At 43.3% G+C, this 25,566-nt stretch overlaps 1 protein-coding gene across 3 annotated transcripts in view; it reads right to left on the minus strand.

Moving 5' to 3' along the window:
- Window positions 1–25,566, minus strand: part of GABRB3 (gamma-aminobutyric acid type A receptor subunit beta3) — a 344,831-nt gene that overhangs the window by 51,341 nt on the left and 267,924 nt on the right. For all 3 annotated transcript variants that reach the window (XM_037731338.1, XM_037731339.1, XM_017508495.2), the window contains one exon: window positions 10,092–10,312. In XM_037731338.1, coding sequence (XP_037587266.1) covers window positions 10,092–10,312 — 221 coding nt within the window. The remainder of the gene's footprint in view (window positions 1–10,091; window positions 10,313–25,566) is intronic.

A 25,566-nucleotide genomic window follows, 5' to 3' on the forward strand; every position in this document is an offset into this window, starting at 1 on the left:
TGTTAATCTATTTAAGAGACTGTATATGAAATGAAAAAAGACACAAATGAAATTCTTCCATAAATAATACTGGGAAAACTAAATATTCACATTCAGAAGGATGAAACTGGACCCTTACTTCACACCATATACAGAAATCAACTCAAAATTGATTAAAACTTAAATGTAACTATGAACAGTTAAACTACGAAAAGAAAACATGGGGAAAAGTACATGACATTAGTCTAAATAATTATTTTAATGATTTTTAAAAATTGATTGCATGCAACAAATGCAAAAATAGAGAAACGAGGCTACATCAAACTAAAAATCTTCTACACCAGAAACAATTAACACTGTACCGAGACAACCAACAGACTGGAAGAAATATATGCAAGTCACGGGGTTAATATCCAAAATATTAAGGAGGTCAAACAACTCAATATCGGGAAAGCAAACAAACAAAAAATCTGAATTTAAAAAATGGGCAAAGGACCTAAAGAGACATTTCTCAAAAGATAAAGGGCCATTACAAATGGCCAAAAAGACATGAAAAGAAGTTCAACATCACTAATCATTAGGGGAACACAAATCGAAACCACAATGAGATAACATCTAGTACCTGTCAGTATGACTAGTATCAAAAAGATGAAAGACAAATGTTGGCAAGGATGTGGAAAATAGGACACCCTTGCACACTGTTGGTAGGAATGCAAATTAGTGTGACCATTATGGAAAACTCAAAAAACAGAAAATAAAATTACCATACGCTACAGCAATCCCATTTCTGGGTTTTTACCCAAAAGATTTGAAATCAATTTGCTAAAGGGATGTCAGCACCTCTAAGCTCACTGAAGCACTATTAACAGTAGCCAAGTTACAGAATTAACCTAAGTGTCCATCAACAGATAAATGGATTTTTAAATGATACACACACATACACCACCACCACCACCTCAATGGAATACTATTCAGTCTTAATAAAGAAAGAAATTCTGTCAGTTGGGAAAACATGGATGGAATTCGAGACCATTATACTATGTGAATTACGCCAGTCACAGAAAGATAAATTCCACATATTCTCACTTATTTGTGGAATCTACAATCGAACTCATATTAGCAGAGAATAGAACAGTGGTTATAGCAAATGGAGGATGGGGGAATGGGGCAATGATTATCAAATGGTGATTTGTAAGCATGTCTTCGCAGGTAGATTCATTATGTGAACAAACTACACTTAGTTTATTTTTGGTTCAATACAATAATTCATTTAAGAAAACATAAAACTAATCTACTCAATAAAAAAAGGCACTTTAAAACTCCTTTAAATCAATCAAAACTTTATTCCTTTTATCATATAAAGGTGACTACTTGAGTCACTAGTATTGCTATTTCTGAGCCATCTTCCCTATTCATATCTACACTGTGTGGTTAGGCAGCTGCTATATGTTGTCACATAATAAAATAAAGGACTTCCCTATTATTTTTAAAAAATCTGTTAGGAAGGAATAACATGTTCTAAGTTCTATTGAAGAGCATGGTGAATATAGTTAATAATAGAGTTTTATACATTTCAAAGTTGCTGAGAGAATAAATTTGAAATGTTCTCAACACACACACACACGCACACGCACACGCACACAAATGTCAGTTCAAATACTAGCTAGCTTGATAAATATGTTAACTCACTTGATTTAATTATTCTGAAACTAGCCCAATTGTCCCATGGAACTGTTGTTTACAGTTTCTTTTGAGTAACCTTAGAAATTGACCCTCCCCTTCTTCAAACCTGAGACACTTACATTTGTCTTACCTGAGTCCTTTTCTCAGGAAACCAACCATCAGGCCCCTCAGATGGTATCAAAGAGCTGAAACCTACTGGCTCACCACATCTGGACCATGACGCCGGACCCTCACCCGTCACGATGGCCTGATCTGCTTCTTGTTGACCGTCTCCTCTTCCTTAGCCCTCCCTAATTCCTGTTTTCCCATATATAATTTTTTTCCCTGCTAATACATTAGGTTGGTGCAAAAGTAATTTTGTTTTTTTTCCACTAAAAGTAATAGCAAAAATTGCACATAAACCTCTAATTTTAGTTGGCTGAAGAGACGGATTTGAGACTGATCTCCCATGTCTTCAGCTGAAGCAGCTGAAGAAAGCCTTCTGCCTTGGCAACACTCATCTCAGTGACGGGCTTTCTGTGTGGCCTGCAGCCAGACCTAGACTAAACCCCTGGTATTTCAGCAACAGATTTTGGTTCCGTGACCAGAAATGTGTTGGTTGCTGCAGCAGTTGGATTGTGTTTTGGTGATTGTTTGTGTGTGTATCAACGTAGTAATAGGAAATCAGAATTTGATAAGCTGATTTCTTTTATAATACTGTTGGGCCCCGGTATTCCTGAGAATCTGGAGAAGTTTGGGCTCCCTACGGACCTCATTTTGCTGTTAAATAGGAAAGTGGGATGAAACTAAGTGACGATCTTCTGCAGTGCTGTTTGGCCCCAGCAATCTCTGGAGCCAAGTCTGGCCTTCAAAATAAAACTGGAAACTGCTTTACCTAAAACTGTGGTTCACAGCCTTCATTGGATTACCTATCAGAACAAATAAAGTTTAAGCATGTAAACCTGTGAGTAAACTGGTGGATTTGTATTGTTTTCTCATTGCTACAGTTCCAAAGTAAAAGATGAAAATAGAGGTGTCTTCAAAATTGTCAGCAGACATTTTTGTCTGGGTTTTATATTTGTCTCTGTTAGATATTTTGAGGTGTCAGGATTTGGCACAGGTTATAAAATTATAACTCAGCCAAAACAAAATGATCTTTGTTTATGTGACATTGTTTCACAAATGACTAATTTAGGGTTGCTGATTTAATGAAAACAGCTGAATCTTCTGAGTTACTGGCCAAAATACTCATGTATTTAATCTCAAGGTTCTTACATAAGTGAACACCTGATATTCACAGATGAATTAAAAAATAGCTAACAAGGAAGTAACTAGAAATGATAACTAGCTTTGTATAATAGTTCTCAGAATTAATCTAGATAAACTGTTAAAGAATGAAAGATTTGAGTAAATGTAAATACAATAAATCCTGTAGGTGAACTTTTTGTGTAATTTAAAACCTTAAAATTCTTTTGATGTTCATTGTATATCTGGCTCATTTCTAGTCAAAAAGTTATGAGGAAACATATTTCTATAAACTGTATAATGGTTGTCATATATAATGCTAACACTTGAAAGGCAGTTGAGGATTTCTTGCTTCTTAGGCTTTTGCAAAATTTAATATTACTAAGAATAATTGCAGTGAATAATTTTGAATATAAAATATGCCAAAGAAGATGTCTACTAAATAGGAGTAATTCTGTCTAATTCAGATTTGATCTAAAAGTTGATTCAAATTACGGCCTATGCTAAATTTTTGTCCTAAAGTAAAATGACTGATTACTTAAAAAACAGAAAATTTAGGAAAAAACAGAAAGTCCAAGCATGTCTGTGTAAGGCATATGTACTTCTTTTTGTTTCTCTGTATGTCTATCTTCATGCACATGCAGAAGAAACAGAAAGTTGAGAAGTTTAGAGAATAAAACATTGTGTTTTAAAACCAGATAGAAAATTGGAGAAATTTGTTTAATTAACATTGGTAATAGGTAAAGCTCTTAGTGCTGAAGATGGTAAAATAAGAAATATTGTAATGAAATACAGTGGCAGTTTGTCAATTCCTTTTTAATACAGTTAAGCCTAAAGCCAGATTTAGCATGGATACACATTCGTATAAATGCTCGCATTGCTTTATTTCACACTGTTCTTGCTCTTCTGCATAGACAGTATTGGCACTAACATGCTTACTGGTCACATGCCTGATGTGAATTTCTAAATTGCACAAAATGCATAGTGGTGTTGGTGGACTTAAAGATATTAATTTATGCATCAGGAACAAAAAATAATGGAAGTAAAAGAATAAGGAATTGTTATATTAAACTAAAAGTACAAGTCCTCCTTCATCATGGGCCACAAGAAGCATCCATTATAACAAAAAATGGGCTGATATTAACACTGTTATCACTGGTTATCATTGTTCTGGATGTTCTGAAGTCAATGCAGTAAAGCAGAAATATGAATAATAACAACTGAAAATTAAGATAAAAACTATCATTATAAGCAATATGATTGTAAGACTAAAATCGTCAGGATTAACTCAACTGTAGAAAATCATGAAAGATTAGACTGGCTAGATGTAATTTCGATACATGCATACTTAAAGGTAGTTATATACAAATTGACCATAAGCCTTCCTACATACCAGGGAAAAACAGCTAGAAAATTAATGGAGCAATGATCCCACTTCTAAAAGCATCGCACTTTCAAAAAGCGGAGTAAGTTTAGCAAGGAATGTTAAGAGCTTTGCTCTTGCCAAAGTAGTGCTAAATGCACATAATTACAGCAAACAACACAAGCTATACTTTTAGGAATTTGATAAATGATTCTAAAGTTAATGTGGAAGAATAAACTGGTAAGTATTGGGACAAACAACTAAGCATTTAAGAACAAAATAATTAGACAGGGCATGGTGGCTCATGCCTGTAATTCCAGCATTTTGGGAGGCCAAGGCTGGAGGATTGCTTGAGGCTAGAAGTTCGAGACCAGTATGGCAACATAATAAAACCCTATCTTTACAGAAAAAAGAAAGGAAAGAAAGAAAGAAAGAAAGAGAGAGAGAGAGAGAGAGAGAGAGAAAGAAAGAAAGAAGAAAGAAAGAAAGAAAGAAAGAAAGAAAGAAAGAAAGAAAGAAAGAAAGAAAGAAAGGTGGGTGTAGTGGCCTCTCCCTGTGGTCACAGCTACTCAGGAGGCTGAGGCAAGAAGATCATGAGAGCCTGGAGGTTGGAAGTATCAATGAATCATGATTGTGCCACTGTACTCCAGCCTGGGCAACAGAGCAAGACCCTGTCTCAAAAGAAAGAAATAGAACAAAAATGTATAGCTGCATCACATCCTACACCAAGATAAATTCCAGGGGACTGAACATCTAAATGTTCAATGGAATGTAAGTACTACAGAAAGATCAAATGGAATTCAAAGTTAACTCTCATGCCATACTTTTTTTCCCCACCAGGTACTACTCTAGAATTTGGGGATGGAATAATGAACAAGACAGAAACCATTCTTTTCTCAAAGAGTTTATATTCTCACGGTGACTTCCTCATCATCATGAATGGAAACACTGAGTCCAAAAGTAAGAAATGCAATACACTGACAATGTCAGCTCTGGCTAAGTCCTGTGATAACAAACCAGAAAGGTGATGTAATAGAAAGTGATGAATGATCAGAGAAGGGCTCTCCCTCTGAGTGTAACAGTTGGGCAATCCTTAATTACCTCATTACATCACAATGATGTGGAGCACATGACCATCTAGACACAGAGTAGTCCATATCCATCAGGGCACGTGCAAAGACCCTGAGACAGGGGCATGCCTGATGTTTCTGAAGAGTGGGAGGAAAGTGTGCGTACCGGAAGCATGGTGAGGGAGGGGGAAAGTAGCAGCAAGGGAGAGGTCAGGACTGCAGGGGCCAAGTCCTCCAGTAGTGAGAGGGTGCCAAGGGGAACTTCATTTTGGAAATGGTCAGGGAGCCGCTCTCCATTTTGAGAGGGGAGGCAAACAGTGAGCAACAGACAGTGCAGGTGGGCTCTTTGTAATGCAAAGATGAAGATTCTGTGTTTCCAATTAAAGTACGAAGTAATCTCATCAAATCCAAGCAAGGGGGGAGTCTGCAGAGAAGGTGAGAAAAGTCCTTATAAAGAGGAGAATAGAACATGCTGGGGGTGGGGAGCAGAAAGTGTCTGAGCCAGAATTCAGTGAGTCAGGCGATCTTCACCAGCCTTGAGAGATGAAGGAAATGGATAGATTACTTACAGTAGCCTCGGAAATAATAAATTCCAAAGCAGGTATCACAGTCGTAAAGCTAATATGTTCTTTACTGCTGGTGGGAGTGTAAATTGGCATAATCCCATCTGGTAAGAAATTTATCAACATGCTTTTTAGCTACACAATTTGGGAGACAATGACAAAGCAAGGGTCTGGGAGTTAGAGACGGCTGCATCAAAATCACATGAGCGCTAATACCTGTGCACGTTTATATCTTTTCTGAGGAGAAAAGTACTTTAACAGAACAACCGTATAAAACGCAGTTTCAGAATAAGATCCTGGTCAAATGAATTCCATGACTTAATTTGAATCTTCTGATACAAGTTCCGGCTTCATTTTAATATTGCTTTCAATCTTTATGTATAGAAATGACAATTTTGACAATTTAAAACATTTTTTAGCCATAAGTGGGAACTTTATACCATACTGTCCGACAGATTTTGCAACAAGCTTCTCAGGCAAAATACGGATTATGTTGTTTTGATGACTCAGTCTCAGATTCCCAGGTGCCTTTTGGAGTAAAGTGAGTACTATTTTGTGAACCCCCCTTGCCAACTCATAACATCATGGAAATGATATGAAGATACAACATGCATGGCGTGAAGAAAAGACCACATGACAAAGTACACTTAATGATGCAAGCTGAGATGTTCAATGACATCAGAAGGCCAACAGACTGAAAAAGAAGTTAGGAAAAGGGATGATAACTCTGCCTTCTCACAGACAGAAGGAAACCTCGGGGCAGCATCAAAAAACAAACAAACAACAGAAAAGGTGTGACTAGGACAGGACAAAGCCTCATTAGTCTCTTAGCCAAGATCTTCCTGGTTCCTTCAAAGGTTTGATTGCCCAAAGGAAACTGTCAAGGACTTGTGTTTCCTTTTAGGATGGCATGCATGCCTTGTCCAGAGCATTCTCTCCCATCACATGCTGACTTAAGCCTGTGCAGGGATCTCAGTAGCTGAGCTCAAGCTGGTAAGAGGAGCAAGCTAGTGTTAGCCCAAGTTTCAAGCTCAAGGGGCTACAAGAGTCATGGGAAAATTGGCTCATGATTTAAAACAACCTTATATCACTACGAGAATGTGATCACTCTCAAGCATCTGCATGAGTGGTCAGTGACTACTTTTGCAGAGTCATCACAGTTAAGGATTAATGATTTCCCAGAATAAGGCTGAGCTGACGTACAAACCTGCGTCATGGACAGCTCATCTACAGCCAAAGGTCTTCATCTAGCCTAGATAAAGCAAAAGCCCACTGATGCTGTTCCCATAATGGCTGGGCATGAATAACAAAAGAAGCCCAGAGGAACTAAGTGGTGACTGACCTACCAGGGCAGGCTACGGCTAGAGAGACAAGGCGAGAGCCAATCCCAGTGTCCAGGGGTGAGAGAAATTCCATCTGAAGGTCTCAGTGACACAGCCAGTCCAACCAGTATTTCAAGCACATAATCAGTAGGAAATCGATCTCTGTTGGGCAGGACTTTTACTGGCGGCAGCTTACAAGCAGGAGATCGGGAACAACCTCAGCTCTCTGCAAACCTTCCACCATAGGGAATTTAACTTCAGTGCTCTCAGCTGTGCCAGACGTCCTCCAGGCCAGTGCCATCATACCTATCCAGCAAAAGGATGCAGGGCATCATTGGGTTACACACGCTGGCCCACTCCTGGCCTGCCAGGACAGCATCCAGCAAGTGCCACAGTAAAAACGCAGTGGAGGGAAGGTGGGCCTTGGGGGCAAGGGGAGGATGCAGGGTGGTGGATCCATGTGAGCACTCACACCTTGTTTTTCTATCAAAGGTCACATGTACAGTATATAAATGGTACTGAAGTTTACACAGAATAGCAAAGAATATGTGTGTGTGAGTTTAATGATCAGTGTTGTGACTTATTAATTTGATCTTTTGCCCAAAAGTTCAAATCAATCTCTAGAGTTATGTGGTTTTTAAATACCAAGGCAGAAATTTCTAGAATAGCCCATTTCTAATGAGCAGATGACATAAATGTAGCTGTTAGACACATGAAGAATGTAGTGGTCAGTCTGCACTGCAGAGATTTTCTTTATGACATCTTATCCAGGTCTATATAGCTCTGAAGAACTATTTCAAAAATGTGATGCTCTAAACAGAGAGCTAAGATGTATAACTGTACTATACTTGAAAAAACAGCTACTTACTTAGAAATCCATCCATTGATTTAAGAGGCTGTTTGAGAGGCATAATGGATATAATTTTGACTATGGCTTTTTAGGTTATTACACAAAGTTTACTCCTAAAGGTTTCCCATGGCTTATTATCACATTATTATTTAACTTCAACATATAAACTTACAGACCAAGCGATTTTTATTTTCTTGGTTTATCTTATTCTTACTTAAAATCCAGCGTTTTCAAAGAGTTAAGGAAATTATTATGGAGCTTTTCTATGTATTACACAATTCTATTTTAAAAGTTAAAGGTCTTTGCTTTTAACAAAGACATACAGAGATATCCTGACATACTCCACTTCCGATATAAACGATAAAGAATGCAAAAATAAAGGTGGAGAAAACCCAAATAGCATGTTTCGCTTCAAAAGCCCAAAATTCCTAGATTAATTTTTGTTATTTGCTTCTTTTTGCTCTTCCCCATTACACGCACACACATACAACACACACATTACCACACAAAACACACACGACACACCCATGCACAGTACACACCAACACAACACATACCACACATACAAATGGACACATCACATACCACACAAACCGCCCACACACAACTCAACACACACACACCACACAAACCGCCCACACACAACAAACCCAACACACACACACTAGTATACACCACACACACCACATACCACACATACAAAAAACTCAACCCACACCCACACACACAAACTCATACACATTTACACACACACATCAGCTTCTTTCACTTCAGTATTTTGGGGGGTGGGGGCAGGTAAATGGCTCCACATTCTACATTCCCAAGACTTCTGAATCATCTTTGGTACGGCTGATGCACTTACCGGAAGCTGTACAACCATAGGTCTCATTTTCAGGCAAAAACATAAAATGCTGAAAACCTCTTTTTAAAGGAACACCACTGCCTGGTTGACATGTGCCACTTACCAATAAAAACATCTGATTTTACTAAAATCCCAACTTCTGCTCTCTCCACTATGGTTCTGAGAAAGTCACTCACGTGTTCTATTTGAGGCGATGTTAAATAATTCACTCTGCCATCTTGAGGCATGAAAGTCACAGGGGTGTAGATTTAAATATACACTGCTATGATTTCGCGTATAGCTGTTAGAGTCTCAGCTCAAAGGCTGTGGGCTCACAACATTTTGAGATACACCTTTTCTCCAAGCTATCCACATCTGTCCCATTCAACACAGTCAGTCACTGCTGGAGGATCCCAAAGGCACTTTGAGGCCAGGAAATAGAGAAAGACACACAGATACACACAAAATTCTGTTCTAAAACAAAGCAAACCAAAAATCAGGCAAAATCTATGTGAGACAGAGGGTTTTTAAGAGCACCATTTAGCAAGGTGATATTCAAAATAATTGACCACCAGCTGGGATGGAGCCCCATGGACAGGCCTGGAGGTTTCCAGGGCAACCAGGGAAGTCCAGGGCCTCCTCAATGGGACTCAGGAAGACCGCCTGGTGTCCTGATTTGAGTGATTACATTATGAGAGCTGAAGAGAGATGTTTCTCATCAGGAAAACTCTCAGTTAGTCATTCCCATAAATATTCGTGGCACCATCTCAATAAAGGTCCGTAGAGAGTAAACCCTACAATCTGCACAATGGACATGTTTTTCAACTGTGTAAACAGCTTCGAAAAAACCTTACTGAAGCCACTGCAGTGTCAGGGCGATATTAATTACAGGCCTCTGTGACTATGACGTGGAAATGCATCCTGAGGGAAACTGTGTTCTTAGACATGGCAATCCAAGTATACACAATTGATCCATAGGTGGCTGTTTTTCAACTGCTCGATAACTATTTATAGTAACAGTAATGCCCCAAATTTTATGGTTATGAGATTTTTTTTCTGCAAAGCTTAAAGTGCTTCATGGATGCTTCTTAATTAATCTGAGGTCATTGCCTCACTTACGCCGATTGTCACAAGCGAGGTATTCAACACCCATGCACCATGCAGCTGCAAAGTTGGCCCTGAAGAGGCACACAGACCTGAGCCCGTACAGCACCGTCCCATCAGGGTGAAGGCGGATCATGCGGTTTTTCACTGTCACTCCATGCACAAATGACTTTTTGTCATTTAAGAAATATGTGTCGGGCACCCATAGCTGGTCAGCCACTCGATTGTCAAGCGTGAGGTTGAGAGGGATCCCAGAATAGGCGAGCCTTTTATCTCTCCAATATTGTTGAAAATACATGGTTAAGGTATAATCCTGGGGGGAAAAGAAAAGAGAGAAAGTTAGTTTGTACTCAGCCACAGTTGTACTTCCTCCACGACCAGCCAAAGCCAGGTTGCAATCGACGCTCTACAGTGACTAAACAGGACAAATGGATGTCATTTTTATGCAGGGTACAAGGCAAAGGCTGCTTTCTCATGGCTGCAAATACTGGCTTTACTAGAACATGAATCTGTGTGTGTCGCATACAGATGTCCTCTGTTTCACTTAGGTAAGAAGCAGACTAGACAAATTGGCATTTAACAGGTAACAGCACAGAAATATAGGCGAAAAAGTCATTGTAAAATCAGGTTGCTGGCGGGGAACTAGATTGTTCCCGGACATGATCTCTCTTCCACCAGGCAGACAGGTCTTTATCCACTTACAACAGGTGAGCTCCATCTACAAACTCCCTGTCTGCAACTGGAGCCACTTTCCTCTGGTTCTGCCCTCCAAGAAGGCTATAAAGACAAACCTTCTATAAACATCCCCTGGAGACACAACAGCCCATGGGAGGTCTCCAGGCCCTACCTACTGTATTTCCTTTTTCCTCCAGCTTGCCCTGGCCGTTTCTATGTTAACTGGACCATGAAATCACTTGCAGATGATGACTTGCTCACCTGGGAAAAAGGGGAACCTGAGACCAAGGCAGGATGTGGGAGATGGGAGGCAGACAGGCCACGGTGTTGCCCATAGGCTTGCCTCAAAATAAGCAAATATCTATGTGATGGTTCTGCTTTTCTTTTGGCAAAGCAGCTAATTCAGTGAGCACAAAGTGAAAAAAAGGACACATGAGAGACTGGGCATGAAGGAACACAAGGAATTTTCTTTTGATGGGGCAATCACTGTTCAGTTCTATAATAAACTGAATTACTATTCTAGGGTATCTGGAGTGGATCGAGTCTAAAAATCTGGTGATATTCACAGGACATTTCGAAGCCCTCTGTGGAAGGACCCAACCACAGAGGTGAAAATCGCTGCCATTCTGCACAAGCAGCTTGCTGAGTTCACACACTTTAAGATCGCGTCTGCAAACATCCTCACTTGTGGACAGCGAGAGACAGACAGCAAATCCGTTGAAGAATCCAGCCTAGACACAGGCCTCCTGACATCCCCTGCAGGATCCCTTTTGCTTCTCACAGGGAACTCTTGGTGTTGCTAACCTGATGACGCTTATTGGCCCTCTCGATAGTGTTGGAATGTGGAGGTTGAGAGGCTGACAGAGGACACTGGCTTGTCTTCAGGTGCTTGCCACAAGAGGGGTAAGCAAAAGCAGCTTGTACTATAGCACTACAAACAAAATACGTTGTTAAGCTTTGAATCCCATAAAAATTAGAGTAGAAGGAAAGGCAAGAAAATTCAAATGGGCTGGACAGTCTTTAGAGAGGCCTTGTCTGCAACTTCAGGAGAGGCAGCCAAGCAGCCATTTTTTTCCCCAGACACTTCTATGGGCAGAGCTCTGTGCCTAGTAATAACCTGTGGGGGCTTCACCACCACCACCAATTAAAGATTCTCACAGAGCAGGTGGCACGAAAGATAAGCCTCAGCAAGATAGACAGCAGGTAGGGCACATCAAAAAACACATGGGGTGTTGCTTTTAAGGGCCTGATGAAAAAGCCTGTGGAGTACAGTTTGGCTGGAATGCAGGGTTTCTGGGGAAAAATGCAGAGTGATGGGTCAGGCTAGGTCCCAGCACAGTGACCGGAAGGTGGAAGCCAGAATGCCACCTTTGCAGCCAGTGAGAGCCGCAGACAGCTTCCAAGGAGCAGAGAGTCATGACCACAGTAATAACTATGGCTTTTATTTCTGTGTTCTGGTGCTTTGATCTGTGACCTTGTGGACCTTGGAGGGAGGGCCCCTGCCAGGGCTGGCTAATTCCTAGAGATGGCAAACAACTCTCCCAGGAGTGCACCTTTCACTGCAAACCAGCCATCCAGAACGCACACCACAATCAGCTCTTTCGTTTGTTTGCTTTCACAGTCCAGAAGTCTTTTATTTTTTATACCTATTATACCATAAATTGATAGGGCATAGATTTCAGTGGCTCAAGCTCCAATCTCCTCGTTTACTGATCTTGCATATTCTGGGGTCACTATCGCCCGCCTAAACTACCCAGGTCCAGGTACTGGACAACTAAAGACAGCCCCTGTGCCCCATGGCCCCAAAATTACTTAAACCAGCCAATCCTGAGCATGCTCACCCGGTGTCACCCATTCCTTCCCAGCAACTACAATAAAGGCCTCTCCCCTCCCTCTGCTGCCTGACCCACCCTGGTGCTCCTGGAGCAGCCCCCACGGCGTGGCGTGCCCCCCTGCCGCCCCGGCACCAGGAGAATCAAGCTCTCCTCTCAATGGCGACGTCTCCTGATCTGTGGGCCTTGCCTGACCTAGATAATAATAAAATCTCCGTTTTAAAACACAAAGCTGCCTGTGAGGAAAACTGGCGTAGCAGTGGTGAGGTCAAAGGGAAAGGGCTGGTGTGCAGAGGCCTCCAGGGAGTGGACAGTGCTAGGTGGTAGGCAAAGCAAAGGCCTGCAGGGTTCTCGGTTCTTGGACACAGGGCTGACGCAGAACATCAGGACAAGAACCACCACCACAGGGCACGTTCTGAGCATCACCATTACCTTCGGCAGGTGCGGGCGGCGTGCTGGACCTTGGGTGGGCAAAGCTGTGGTTTTACAACCAAGGGAGGATGTGTTAGCAGCGGCAACCACAGGGTTGCTCTGCCTCCCTCCACGTTCGTTTGTGTTGAAATGGACGTTTCACTTGTTTCTTTCTTTACTCCTAGCCCTGCATCCTGACTCCTGAGTCGCAATGCCTAGTGCCCTTCGGCCCCGGGAGCCCAGCTGTCACTCACAGCAGGGAAGCGCGAGCTCTCCGCACCATCAGCAGCGCCTCTCAGTTTGGGCCTTGGGTGTTTGCTAAGGTGACTTGAGTGGACTAGGGGATGAGAGCTTAGGCAACAGAGGGAGGAAAACATGGTATGTAAATCCAAAGCTGGCGCATGTGATCAGTAATGCATGGCAACGACTGGCACATCGGGGGGGCCCAAATCAGTGTCCTCCTTCTTTTCTGGGATACTCACTAGCTGGCAAACAAAGGGAGGGCGATGGTGGAAAGGTCCAAGACCCCCTCTACTCTTGTGCAGCCGGGAGCAGCAAATGCAGGCTCTTCCTGTTCTGGGAGCCAGGTGCTGCCCTTGTGACAAGCAGTGGTAAGCATGAGCCCGGAACAGCAGTAGACACTGGGGTGTGTGCTCCTTCGGCTCACTGCCGGCCCAAGGCTACCCAGCACCTCATTTCCCTACAAAGCAGGTATTAAATTATTATCCTATGTCGATGAAGCAACAAAAACTGAAGAGCTGAAGTAACTCACTCCTCATCCGCTCCCTCCCCTCCCTCAAACACGAGTGACCTAGGACAGTGGGACATGAAGTTCAGGCCACCTCCCTTCAGGGCCTGGCGGTCAACGTGGAAACTCCAAGGGATGGGAGCCAAAGGTCCCCCGTAATAAACTGGAGTGAGCTTGGCAGGGCAGGGCTTTGAAAGGACGTCTCTGAGCGTGGAGAGTCAGGTCACGTGGGCGGTTCTTCAAGGGGAGGAATCAAAACTCTGGCACCATCAACTTCTCCTCCACGCCCAGCCCATCCACAGACATCTAGCACAGCTGCTGTAAAAAGATGCTTTGGAAAAGTCTCCTTTTCGTCAATGCATCCCAGGCATCCAAGGGAAGTTACCCATTTTTACATTTGCAATGATGTGGCGTGAACCAAAGAGAAGAGCACAGTCACAGAGAGAGAATTTGCATGGGATTTGTCAGTTTTGAATTCCAAGCCCATCCGCAGAAATGGAAGATACTCTGAGGCTTTAAAAGCTCCAAGAATTAAAGGAACATTGGCCGTAGGGAGCAGAGGGGACACCGGACTCCTCACAGAACATGAAATGGGAACTAAGCCTTTCCTCTTTCTCCTTCATACTTGATGTGGACTTAGGTGGTATCTCAGTACAAAAGTAAGAAATGGCTGGGAAGGGTGGAGCTTCTCAAAGAACAGCTAAGCTGGCCACTCTGGGGAAGTGTGGCCCCCTGTTGCTGTGGTTCCTGCTGGATCACAAGGGGCTGGGGACGTAGCAGGGGGCACCAAATGAGACAGACAGCTGATACTGTTTACGGAAGCAGCCCACGACCTCCACCAATTGGGTCGTTAACTTTCCCTCTTTTGCCAGACCCCTAGGCTGCACAAGAAAATATCTGCACAGTCAGATGCAGGCATCCCTCACTTTACTGTGCTTCACAGATAACGCATTTTTACAAATTGAAGGTTTGCGGCAATCCAGCGTTGAGCCAGTAAGTCTATTAGCACTGTTTTTCCAACAGCATATGCCCACTTCATGTCTCTGGGTCATATTTTGGTAATTTTCACAAGATTTCAATCCAGTATTTCATTATTGTTACATTGGTTAGTGTGACCTATAATCAGTGATACTTGATATTACTATTATAATCGTTCTGGGGCACCAGGAATAGCACCCATATAAGATGGCAAACTTACCCTACAAATGTTGTGTGTGTTCTGACAGATCTACCAACTGACCCTTACCCTGTGTCTCTCCCTCTCCTTGGGCCTCCCTATTCCCTGAGACACAACAATATCAAAATTAGCCCAGTCAGTAACCCTCCAGTGGCCTCTAAGGGTTCAGGTGAAAGGAAGAGTCATCCATCTCTCACTGTAAATCAAAAACAAGAAATGATTAAGCTTAGTGAGGGAGGTAGGTCAAAAGATTGATGTGCAGAAGATTTTTATAGGCCTAAAGTTAGGCCTTTTCTACCAGTTAGCCAAATTGTGAATGCAAAGAGAAAGTTTTAACAGGAGATTAAAAGTGCTACTCCAGTGAATAAGAAAGTTAAACAGCCTTATTGCTGATATGGACAGAAGACCAAGCCAGCCACAACATTCCCCTAAGTCAAAGTTTAATCTAGAGCAAAATCCTAACTCTATTCAATTCTGTGAAGGCTGAAAGAGGTAAGGCAGTTGCAGAAGAAAAGTTAGAAGACAGGAGAGATTGGTTCATGAGGTTTAAGCAAGGAAACCATTTCCGTAACATATAAGTGCAAGGAGAAGCAGCAGGTGCTGACAGAGAAGCTGCAGCAAGTTATCCAGAGGATCCCACTAAGATCACTGATGAAGGTGGTTACACGAGAGAACAGATTTTTAGTGTAGACTTTGGAAGAACTCTTTTCCAGTGGAAGAAGACGCCATGTAGGACTTTCATAGCTAGAGAGAAGAAGTCAACGTCTGGCTTCAGAGCTTCAAAGGACAAGCTGACTCTCTTGCTATGGGGTAATTGCAGGTAGTGACTTTAAGTTGAAGCCAATGCTCACTGGCCATTTTGAAAATCCTAGGGCCCCTAAAAATTATGCTAATCTGCTCTGCCTATGCTCATTGAGTACAACAATAAAACTTGGATGTCGACACCTCTTTACAATATGGTTTACTGAATATTTTTAATCCACAGTTGAGACCTACTGCTCAGAAAAAAAATTCCTTTCAAAATATTACTGCTCATTTTCAATGTACCTGGTTATTCAAGAGCGCTAATGGATATGTACAAGGAGATGAATGTTGTTTTCATGTCTGCTAACACAACATCCTTTCTGCAGCCCACAGATCAAGGAGTGATTTACTTTCAAGTTTTATTATTTAAGAAACACATTTCATAAGGCTATAGCTGCCACAGAAAGTGATTCTTCTGATGGATCTGGGTAAAGTGAACTGAAAACATTCGGAAAGCACTCACCCTTCTAGATGTCAGTAAGAACATTCATGATTTATAGGAGGAGGTCAAAATATTAACACGAAAAGGAGTTTGGAAGATGTGGATTCCAGCCCTCATGGATGACTTTGAGGGGTTTACGTCATTGCAGATGTGTTGGGAATAGTAACAGAACTGGAAGTGAAACTTGACGATGTCCCTGAATTGCTGGAATTTCATCATTAAACTTGGATGCATGAGGAATTGCTTCTTACAGATAAGCAAAGAGTGGTTTCTTGAGATGGAATCTACTTCTGGTGAAGATGCCATGAACATTGTTGTAATGACAATAAAGAATTTAGAATATTACATAAACTTAGTTGATAAAGCAGCGGCAGGGTTTGAGAGGGTCGACTCCAATTTTGAAAAGGTTCTACTGTAGGTAAAATGCTATGAAACAGCATCGAATGCTACTGAGACATGTTTCATGAAAGGAATAGTCAATCAAAGTCATAAATTTCATTGCTGTCTTATTTTAAGAAACTGACACAGCTTTCAGCAACCACTACCCTGATCAGTTAGGAGCCATCAACACTGAGGCAAGACCCTCCACCAGCAAAACGATTATGACTCCCTGAAGGCTCAGATGATTGACAGCATTTTTAGCAACAAAGGACTTTTAATTAAGCTATATACATTTTTAGACATGTTATTGTACAATTAATAGACTGCATCGTAGTATAAACATAACTCATATGTCCTGGAAAACCAAAAAAAGTGTAACTCACTTTGTGATATTTGCTTTACAACAGTGGTCTGAAACACAATCTTCAATACCTCCAAGGGCTCAGTTAGTCCGCAAATGTTTATTGAGTGCTTATCGCCTGCTAGGCAACTTGGGGGAGGCCAAGATGAACTAGGGGCAATATGGACCCTAAGGAGCTGGCCATGGGCAGAGGCAATAATTGCAAGTTCCAAGAATTCAAAAGCAATCTAAGTTAAGTGCCATAGGGAAATGGCAATCACAAAAAGAAGCCACTTCCGGGTAGGATGACTTCAGATGAATTCTTGGAAAAACAACCTTCTGACCTAAACCTAGAAGTAAAAGACTCAGCTATGTGAAGGGCAGGGTGACTGCCCCAGTGGGCCAGTCACGGGTATGGACATGTGGATGAAGCGGCTCCTGATAGAACAACTGACCCCACACAGCCATTTTCGCAAAACAACAAACAGTGCTGAGCGAGGCAGAGGAGAGGGTTCCACAGGGTGGACCATGCCTTCTACCCAGGGTGGTGACCCCCAGGGCAGCTAAGGGAGCCCCCGAGAGAAAGAAAGGGGCCAGGAGAGGCTCGCAGGGCTTGGAAATCAGGGCTGAGAGGTGTGGGGGAGTCGGCAGGTGCAAGAGCCGAGACCGCACGTCCAGACTTAGACCCCTTCTGTGTGCTGGGTGGCCTCATGGGGACAGGAGGGAGTCTCCAGGTATCCCAGGCACTCAGGGCCCAAAGACTCTGAGAGCCGACACCAGGCTAGCCCGAATTTGTGACTATCGCTTCCTCTCCACCTCTGCCCTTTAGAGGGGAGGCTGAAACTCGGGAAGGCACAGGCATGGAGTAAGGGAGAAGCAGCGCCCCGGGGGTACAAGGCTTTGTGGAGAAGAGGCGATGGGGGGGAGTCTAGGGTGGAGAGCGATGTGGAGGCGTGGCCCGCTGTGAAAGGGGTGTGGCCAGTGGCGGAAGGGGCGTGGCCAGTGGCGGAAGGGCGTGGCCCAGTGTGCAACCTCTTCCCAGTAGCCGTGGGTGCGCCTCGCGGGGAAGCTGAGGGTGGGCCTGGTTAGATCAGCACACACCGCGGAGAGACAGGCTGTCTCCTGGCACAGACTCTTGGCGGTGACACAGCCAGCCTTATCAGCACATCCAGACCGAATGTGCTGGCAGCAGGAGGAGCAGGTATCTGTGCAGAGGGGAGAGCTCGGGAAGGAGCAGCTTCCGGGCTACGGACACACAGCCCCGTGCCCCGGGGATGCGGAGGCGCCCTCTGCCGTGGGTGAACCCCACAGCCCGAAGGTGGAGACACTCCACTTCTCCCACCACCAGGCTTGCTAGCCCTTCTGGTTAGAATTAGATGTAACTTGACTTTAGAAAGCCACACTGAGTGGGGTCGAGATTGAGATTTTATAAATGCCATTCAAGCCTCTATGAAATATCCCTCCTATGAATTAATGAACTGACACACCTCAGGCGTGGGCACCAATACTGACTCAGACTTATTTTGTTAGCAGGCGTCTCCACAGCCCTGGGCACCCTGAGGACCTTCAGCTTCTGGTTAAGGGGCAGCACCAGTCCTGACATGGGGCAGGCCCTGGATGGGTGCAGTCAGTACTGGGAACGCTCCAGGCAAAGGCAATGAGATGTCCTGGCACCCAGCACCCCTCCGCGACCTCTGCCACCCATTTACTGAGCGGTTCAACCCCAAACCCTCACCTGGGAAGGCCGCTGGGGAAGCCCATGGGGAGCCATTATCCTTCCTCGGCCAGGCTTCCAGAGGTGAGGCTGTTCCTTCTGGGTGGCCAGGAGCACAGGACACCTGCGGAGGCCCTCTGGGCCCCGGCTCTACCCAGTCCGTTTTTATCTGAGACAGCTGTCCATAGAAGGGAAAGCTGCCAGCATCTTGGTTATACCGTGACACGTTCCTGTGGACATTGCAGCCCTGGCATATGGGATTTAATGGAGAGCACTCAGGCAGTGAGGGGGAAAGCACAGCGGAATTCCCCAGTCCCCTGGGAACTGGAGCTCTCTGGGGTAGGCTGTATAAATGTGAGTTGCTTTGTTGAATTATTGTTGGCTTGAACTATCGCAGTTTATCAAAATCATTAGATAAGATGTCTTTGTTTCTCTTACAAAAGCCTTCTGAAGAACTTAAAAATCAGCATGCAGAAATAGACGAGTATGAATTGCATTCAAAGTAAAGGGCCTGTCCTAAAAAGAACTCTGCAAACAAAAATCTCTTGAGTTAAAAAGTCATTTATTCATCTTGGCTTCTTTTATGGATCATAAAGCCCTTTGCTGATGTAGTGAAATTAGGACCCCTCTCCACAGAAAATATAATCTCTCTCGGTATTGGTGTGTGTATCAGTCAGTTAGCATAAAGCCGTGAAGTTCATGGGATGAGGGCTTTCAGTATTAGTGGGTGGAGTTCCACAAATTTGTAAGTCATTGAAGGTGTGTGCAATGTTTTCATATTAAAAAAAAAATGACAAAAAGGTTTTTTAGGTTTCACTCCAGATTATCAAACCATTTCATGCAAAGGTCAGACACCATGGTTCCTGGTGAGACGCCATGACTAGCCCACACTCCCTGTTTTGGAGCCACCATGCAGCTGGGAGGCAAGGAAGGTACTGCTGGACCTAGAAGCTATAGAGGAAGCCCTGAGTGCTGGGAGCAGGCATTCTGGAATATGAGTCAACCATTTATACACAGTGACTGTCCTTTCAAAGTCTCCTGAGAATACACAAGCAGCAGCAACAACAGCAAAACAAAATGAAACCTCAGCTCATCTTTAGGTGTATAATTCAGGTGGCTCAGATGAATTGCAGCAAGACATACAACCAACAAACTTTCTTCCTGCTTGTGCAAATCTCTTGGCATTTATCACATTAAAATGACGAGAATACACATTTGAAAGTGGAAATATTGCTCATTATTCTGCAATTAAGTAATCGACTACATTCCTTAACACAGGAAATGGAGAAAAAATTTACTATCCCTGAGAAAGAAATGCAATCTCTAAACCAGATTTAAATATTTAACTGCAGCTGTGAAAACCACAGGACACCTGCATTTGCATCTGGTTCAGCAAGCTTATGAGACCAAACCTTGCAGGTAAGTTGTTCTCAGGTCAGGGAAGATGGAAGATTGTTTTCAGAAGCTTACGTAAGCCCTCGGTGGTGGTGACTTCCTTTGCAGTCATTCCTACAAAGGATGTTAGGCTGGGGGGATTGGTGCTTTTATTAACAAAATTTATTTAGGAAATTCCAATCTATTCCATTGAATGACTGAAAACTAAATATCTAACATTACAGCCAACTCTCCCCCGACAACAGACTTCGACAGTATCCAGCTTTCCATTTGTTGACTCTGTTTGATGTTTAATAATAAAACAGCTTCCTTCTCTGCCTCCCTCCCTCTTGCTTTAAGCATTGATTACCCACCAAAGGCCAAGAACTGTGCTTAGGGACCCAGAGATAAGGAAGACATAAATGGTACCTTTGAAAAGTTCTCAATCTACTGGTGAAAAAGAAAAATGGAACCAAATAAAATTAGAGTGATTAGGAGAAGTAGCTTTGGAAGCAAAGGTGCCCAAGTCTCAAGTTGGCCTCCTACTGGCCGGGCAAGTGAAGGGCGACCTCACTGTCCTGTGCTTGTCGGTGCATCTGCGAAGATTGTCTGCCATGCAGTCTGAAGTCCTTAGCATGGGGAGGACATGGCGTGCTGAGTGAACTGCACAACAATGTAAAAGAAGTGTATATGTAAGGGTCCTCTCACTAAGCCTAGGGCTGGCGGGAAAGAAGTCCAGTTATTGAGGCTTTTCAGTCTTTCTACATACAGCCTTTACACCTGCCCAAAGGCAGAGTGCACATTTATTCAATGCTAAATGTATTCAGAAGACACTAATGCTAAATGTATTCAGAAGATGAAGTAGTCACCTCTGTACGAAATGTGGAAGGGCTGGTGAAAAGAGATAAGTCTCCCAGGCCCCTAAAGCCATCTGAAAAACTGGCATAGGATAGGAATTATTTTGAAAATGTTTTTCTTTATAAGTCTGAAAAGATACTTTTCCGGAGTCATGTAAGTTTGAAAAGCAAAATGACTGTACTGACCTACATTCAAAGGACAAATAAATTATATTATGAGAAGAAATCAGGAGAATTCAACCTAAGCCAGTTGAATAAACCCTTTGCTAAATAAACCCTCCATGAGGGTGCTGGTTTGCTGATGGTGCAGGGTGTGGTGGAGCAGGATGTGTCAGACTCACTGGGTGACACCCTTGCCATGTGCCTTGCTTAAGGAAGTTATCTCATCATTCTGAGCCTCAGCAACTTCTTGTGTAAAAATGAAACTAAAAATCCTCCTTTTGCAAAAATGCTGTAGCCATTAATTGATCTAACAATGCTTAACACAGAGCTGAACTCATAACAGGCATTTGGAGTCACCCCTGAAAGAATCACCTCCAGAACCCAATGAAAAAAGATCCTCTTTATTAGCTGCCCCCAGCCCCACTGTTCCACCGCATGTACACACGAAACCACAAAGGAAAATGTGCTCTGTTTTCCTGAGATGCAGGTGAAGGCCTCTCAGCTCAACAGTGTAGATCTCCCAACACCATCTGGAGCAGGCTTCACTCTGTCCTCTCAAATCCCAAGTTTCATCATCTACTCAATATCCAAATGCAACACAAGCTTGTTTCCTGAAATGTATCAGGTCACTAGCTTTTTTCCATAAAACATTTTTTCTACTGTGAATTACTTTGATATTACAAATTAAAATTAAACACACATTTTTAAAATAGCTACAGTGCTAATCAAAATGAAAACACCACCGGCCACCCTACTGCAGCTGACCCTGACAGCCACCCCTCCAGTGCGCCAGGGCTCACCTCCCACCCACCCTCTCTTCCCTGTGCCTTTAGAAAACCCCGTCCTGTGGTCAAGTGACTCCTCCATATAAGGAACATTTTCAGTAAGGATTCCCTCTGCAGCCTCCTTTAGTTGTAAGTTGGTGACCTACTGTAGCCTTTTTTGGGAGAGGTTACTTCTTCTCCCAGACCAGGCACCAAGGAGCTATGGGACAGGAGCACCCCCCTTTCCCACTCCTGATCAGCCTCTGGGTCTTCCTTTTTCCACTTGTGTCTCTGGCCCATTCTACTTTCCTGAAATTTGGATGCACGGATCCCCACTGCCTTCTGAACCTTTCCATCCACACGCCCCCACTTGCAACCCAAGATCATCATATCCAAAATTAACTCACTGTCTTCCTGCCTCAAATCTGTTCCCCCATCCACCCACTCAACCCAACCCAAACCAGAAGCAATAAACCAGCCTCTTCCTTCATTCTCACCCTAACCTCCAGCAGTCATTCAGTGACTCTGTTCTGTTGATATCATTTCCTAAAAATCTTCCATCTCTAGAATGGGATCATGAGGTCAGCTGGCGTGCTGAGGGCTGGAGTGTTTCCACTGATGTCACCATGACAACGGATTGACGAGTGCCTAGGCTCACAAATTGCACCCCAGAAGCACTCTTACCCACGGTGTCTAGAGTACGGGGGTCAAATACCAGACTTCAGACATGTTATGGGTTAAAAACAATAATACAGGGAATGAGCAGACGTCTCACGCTCTGTATGGGGATAGATGTTCCAACTCAACACAATATTATATGAATGAACTTCTGGAATGTGCTGGTAAACTGTGGAGTCCTTGCATGCTCTCCTTTATTTATTTAAACAATACTCACTAAATACTTGTGTATATGTGCATGTGTGTGTGTATGTGTATACATAGACACATGTATTTAGAGAGAGAGAAAATTTTAAAATGCATATATATATTTAGAGAGGAAGAGAGAGAGATCACATATGTTAAAACCTATGTGTACTAATCAGAGCCATGGTTTTATTCTCCAGCAACCATCTTCAATTAAGAGAATTCCAAAAGGGAATGCAATGACTCCCAATGACATCATTCTTCCAAAGGTGCTCTGAGAACTGGCGGTGAAAATCATCCATATTGCTTAAACAAGGCACCTTCAATCTCCATATTTGAAAGATAATTGAACTGGGTGCACATTACCCCCAGAGACTGGCGAGTGACTCATCCCCATTCTGACGGCGTGGCGTGTCAGGCTGGATGACCCATGCCTCTGGCTCTTCCCTGCTTGAGCTAGCACCTGTGGATCACCGTAAGGTTAAGAATTCTATGTTCTTAAATAGTGATGGTCCTCTCTTGGGTGGCATGCTTTACAGAGTTTGCACTATTTTACATTTGCTGAACTGAGTATCACTTAACATTACTTCTCCGAATCTCTTCGAGAAAGGAAACAAGGCAAAATAAAAAAAAATGCTTAAACAGAAACAAGACAATTTATTTATCAGGAGGAATGACTTCTGATATTTGGCACCAGTTGAATGCCATACTGTACCAGTCAACCTTTTAAAGTTGGGGTTTCTACTCCCTTTCCTTTACAGAATGAGTATTTCTGTCTTAAGACTGCCCCCATACCCTTACACTGTGAAAATTCAATTGCCTTTTGATTTTATATAGGTGCATCGAGATCAAGATTTATAAATGGACTTCCTCACCTCAAAGACAAATCATGTGGATTAGTGATGCCAACATTTTAGAGTTCTTTCAATGCCCGAGATGTGCTATTTTTAGACAGCAAGCCTATTCATCTCTGAGACCATGTCTGTTTCTAGTTTCTATGCAGAGCTTATTAGATTATTGCTGTTGGACAAATCCTAATATCAACAGTACTGCACTTCATATAGCTGAGAAATATTAGTTCGATAGTTGTCTTTTCTGAATTGCTATTAGTTGCAGAAATATTTGGATGGACATCTCTGCAAAGAATTGCATAAAGCAGTCCTATCCTCTGGGATACTGTAATCAAAGCCCAAGTAACCAGAAAGAAACTGCAACGCATGTTTCATACACAGGATAAAGCACAGTGCCGAAGGCAGGAAAACACACGTGTCAACGTTTACACTGCAGAATAATGCCACCTTATTTCTACTCTTTCAACAAAGGACCTTGTACCTGTACTTTCTTTTTGCACTAGGCCACTCAAATTATGTAGCTGGCCCTGGTTGTGAGTAGTAAACTACCTTGTCGTTCGTCTCTGGCCATTGAGATGCATGTCTTCCTCCAGCATCCATGACACTAACTTGCTAGCTTCCAAGCAGGGCAAAATGGACCCTGCACCATTCCGGACACACAGTCTCCTGCCTTTCCTCCTGCCTAATTGGCTCATCTTCTTTGCGACTCCCTCCAATTCTGCCTCTTCTTTTTAGTGCCAGAGGGTCCCAGGGCTCCTCTCTTTACGCCACCATCCACCCACCCACCCACCAAACCTTGAACTCGTCTCTGTCTGCACTTACTCCCTTAAGTGACTGCCTTTAGCTTCACAGCTGGTCCTGACCATTCCCTCTACATGCTTAGGATTCCCAAATGTTGTCTCCAACCAAAATTTTAAATCCAACTCCAGAATCAACTCAACACATTCAAATGGAATTACTGATCTTACCCTCAAAACCCAACCACTTGTGGTCTTCCCAGCTCACACAACAGCAATTCCCTCCATGCAGTTACTCAAGCCAGCATTTCTGGAGTCATTTTTCACTCACCTCTTCACTCACATTCTTCATCAATCTGTCTGAAATTCTGCTGACCGCATGTTACACACAGACACAGGTTCCACCATACTCTATCACTATTGTTGCTACCGCCCTTATCAAACACCACATCTCTCCCATCCCTAGTCTAGGAGCCTCCTACCTGGGTCCTTCTTTGCACTCTTCTATCCCACAGTCCTATTCTCATCAGAGCGACCAGAAAGATTAACAATTCGAGTCAGATGATTTGCTCTCCTGTTCACAGCCCTACAGTGGCTCCCTGCTGAGGTCATGCCTAAGTCAACACGTTCTGACCCACTTGGCCTCTTGCTGTTCTCTGACTTCACCTCTTGTTATTGTCACCTTTGCTACCTTAGCTCTGGCAACAACACCGTCTATGTTGCTCCTCAGGCAACCCAGGCATCCTCCCACCTTGAACTTGCTGTTTCTTCTGCCTTGAACTCTCTTTCCCCTAATAACCTTCTGCCTGACTTCCTTACCTTACTCAAGTCTGCTCAGATTCACCCTCCTGACAGTGGCAACCTGCACCCTCTACACGCTCCCATCTTCTTAATCCTAATCATATTCTAGACAATAGGTTTATTTACTGCATTTATTAATCGTGTATCCTTCCTTTTTCCCCTGTAGAACATCAGCTGCGCGACTGCAGGAACTTCTGTCTCTTTGGTTCATAGCTGTATCTGCAGCATCTAGGATGGTGGTGGGCACAGAGTAGGCATTGCATAAAAATCTGCTGAACAAGTGTCAAGAAGTTCTGTGTAACCTGGTTGTTGGTTTGTCCCTTCAGAAAAGATCTGTATATTCTTTCACAGGTGTTCCAGATGGGTTATAGCCTTGGATTACTTCCAGTGAAAATTTCTCTGCAGCTTAAAGTTAAACCCCAGATCCAGATTAGTACAGGCATGTGATACAAATTCTTAGGGCAGACGTTGTGTGGGCCACCTGAAGCCGAAGGGAGGCAGACACATTTCCTTGTTATCTCCCTTTGATAGCTGGGGACCACAGTTCTAGAACAGCCTTTTACTGGGTACCCCTTTGATAGCTGGGGGCCACAGTTCTAGAACAGCCTTTTACTGTGTACCCCTTTGATAGCT

This window comes from Cebus imitator, unplaced genomic scaffold (assembly GCF_001604975.1).
Source record: "Cebus imitator isolate Cc_AM_T3 unplaced genomic scaffold, Cebus_imitator-1.0 Scaffold392, whole genome shotgun sequence".
NCBI classification, from domain to species: Eukaryota; Metazoa; Chordata; class Mammalia; order Primates; family Cebidae; genus Cebus; species Cebus imitator.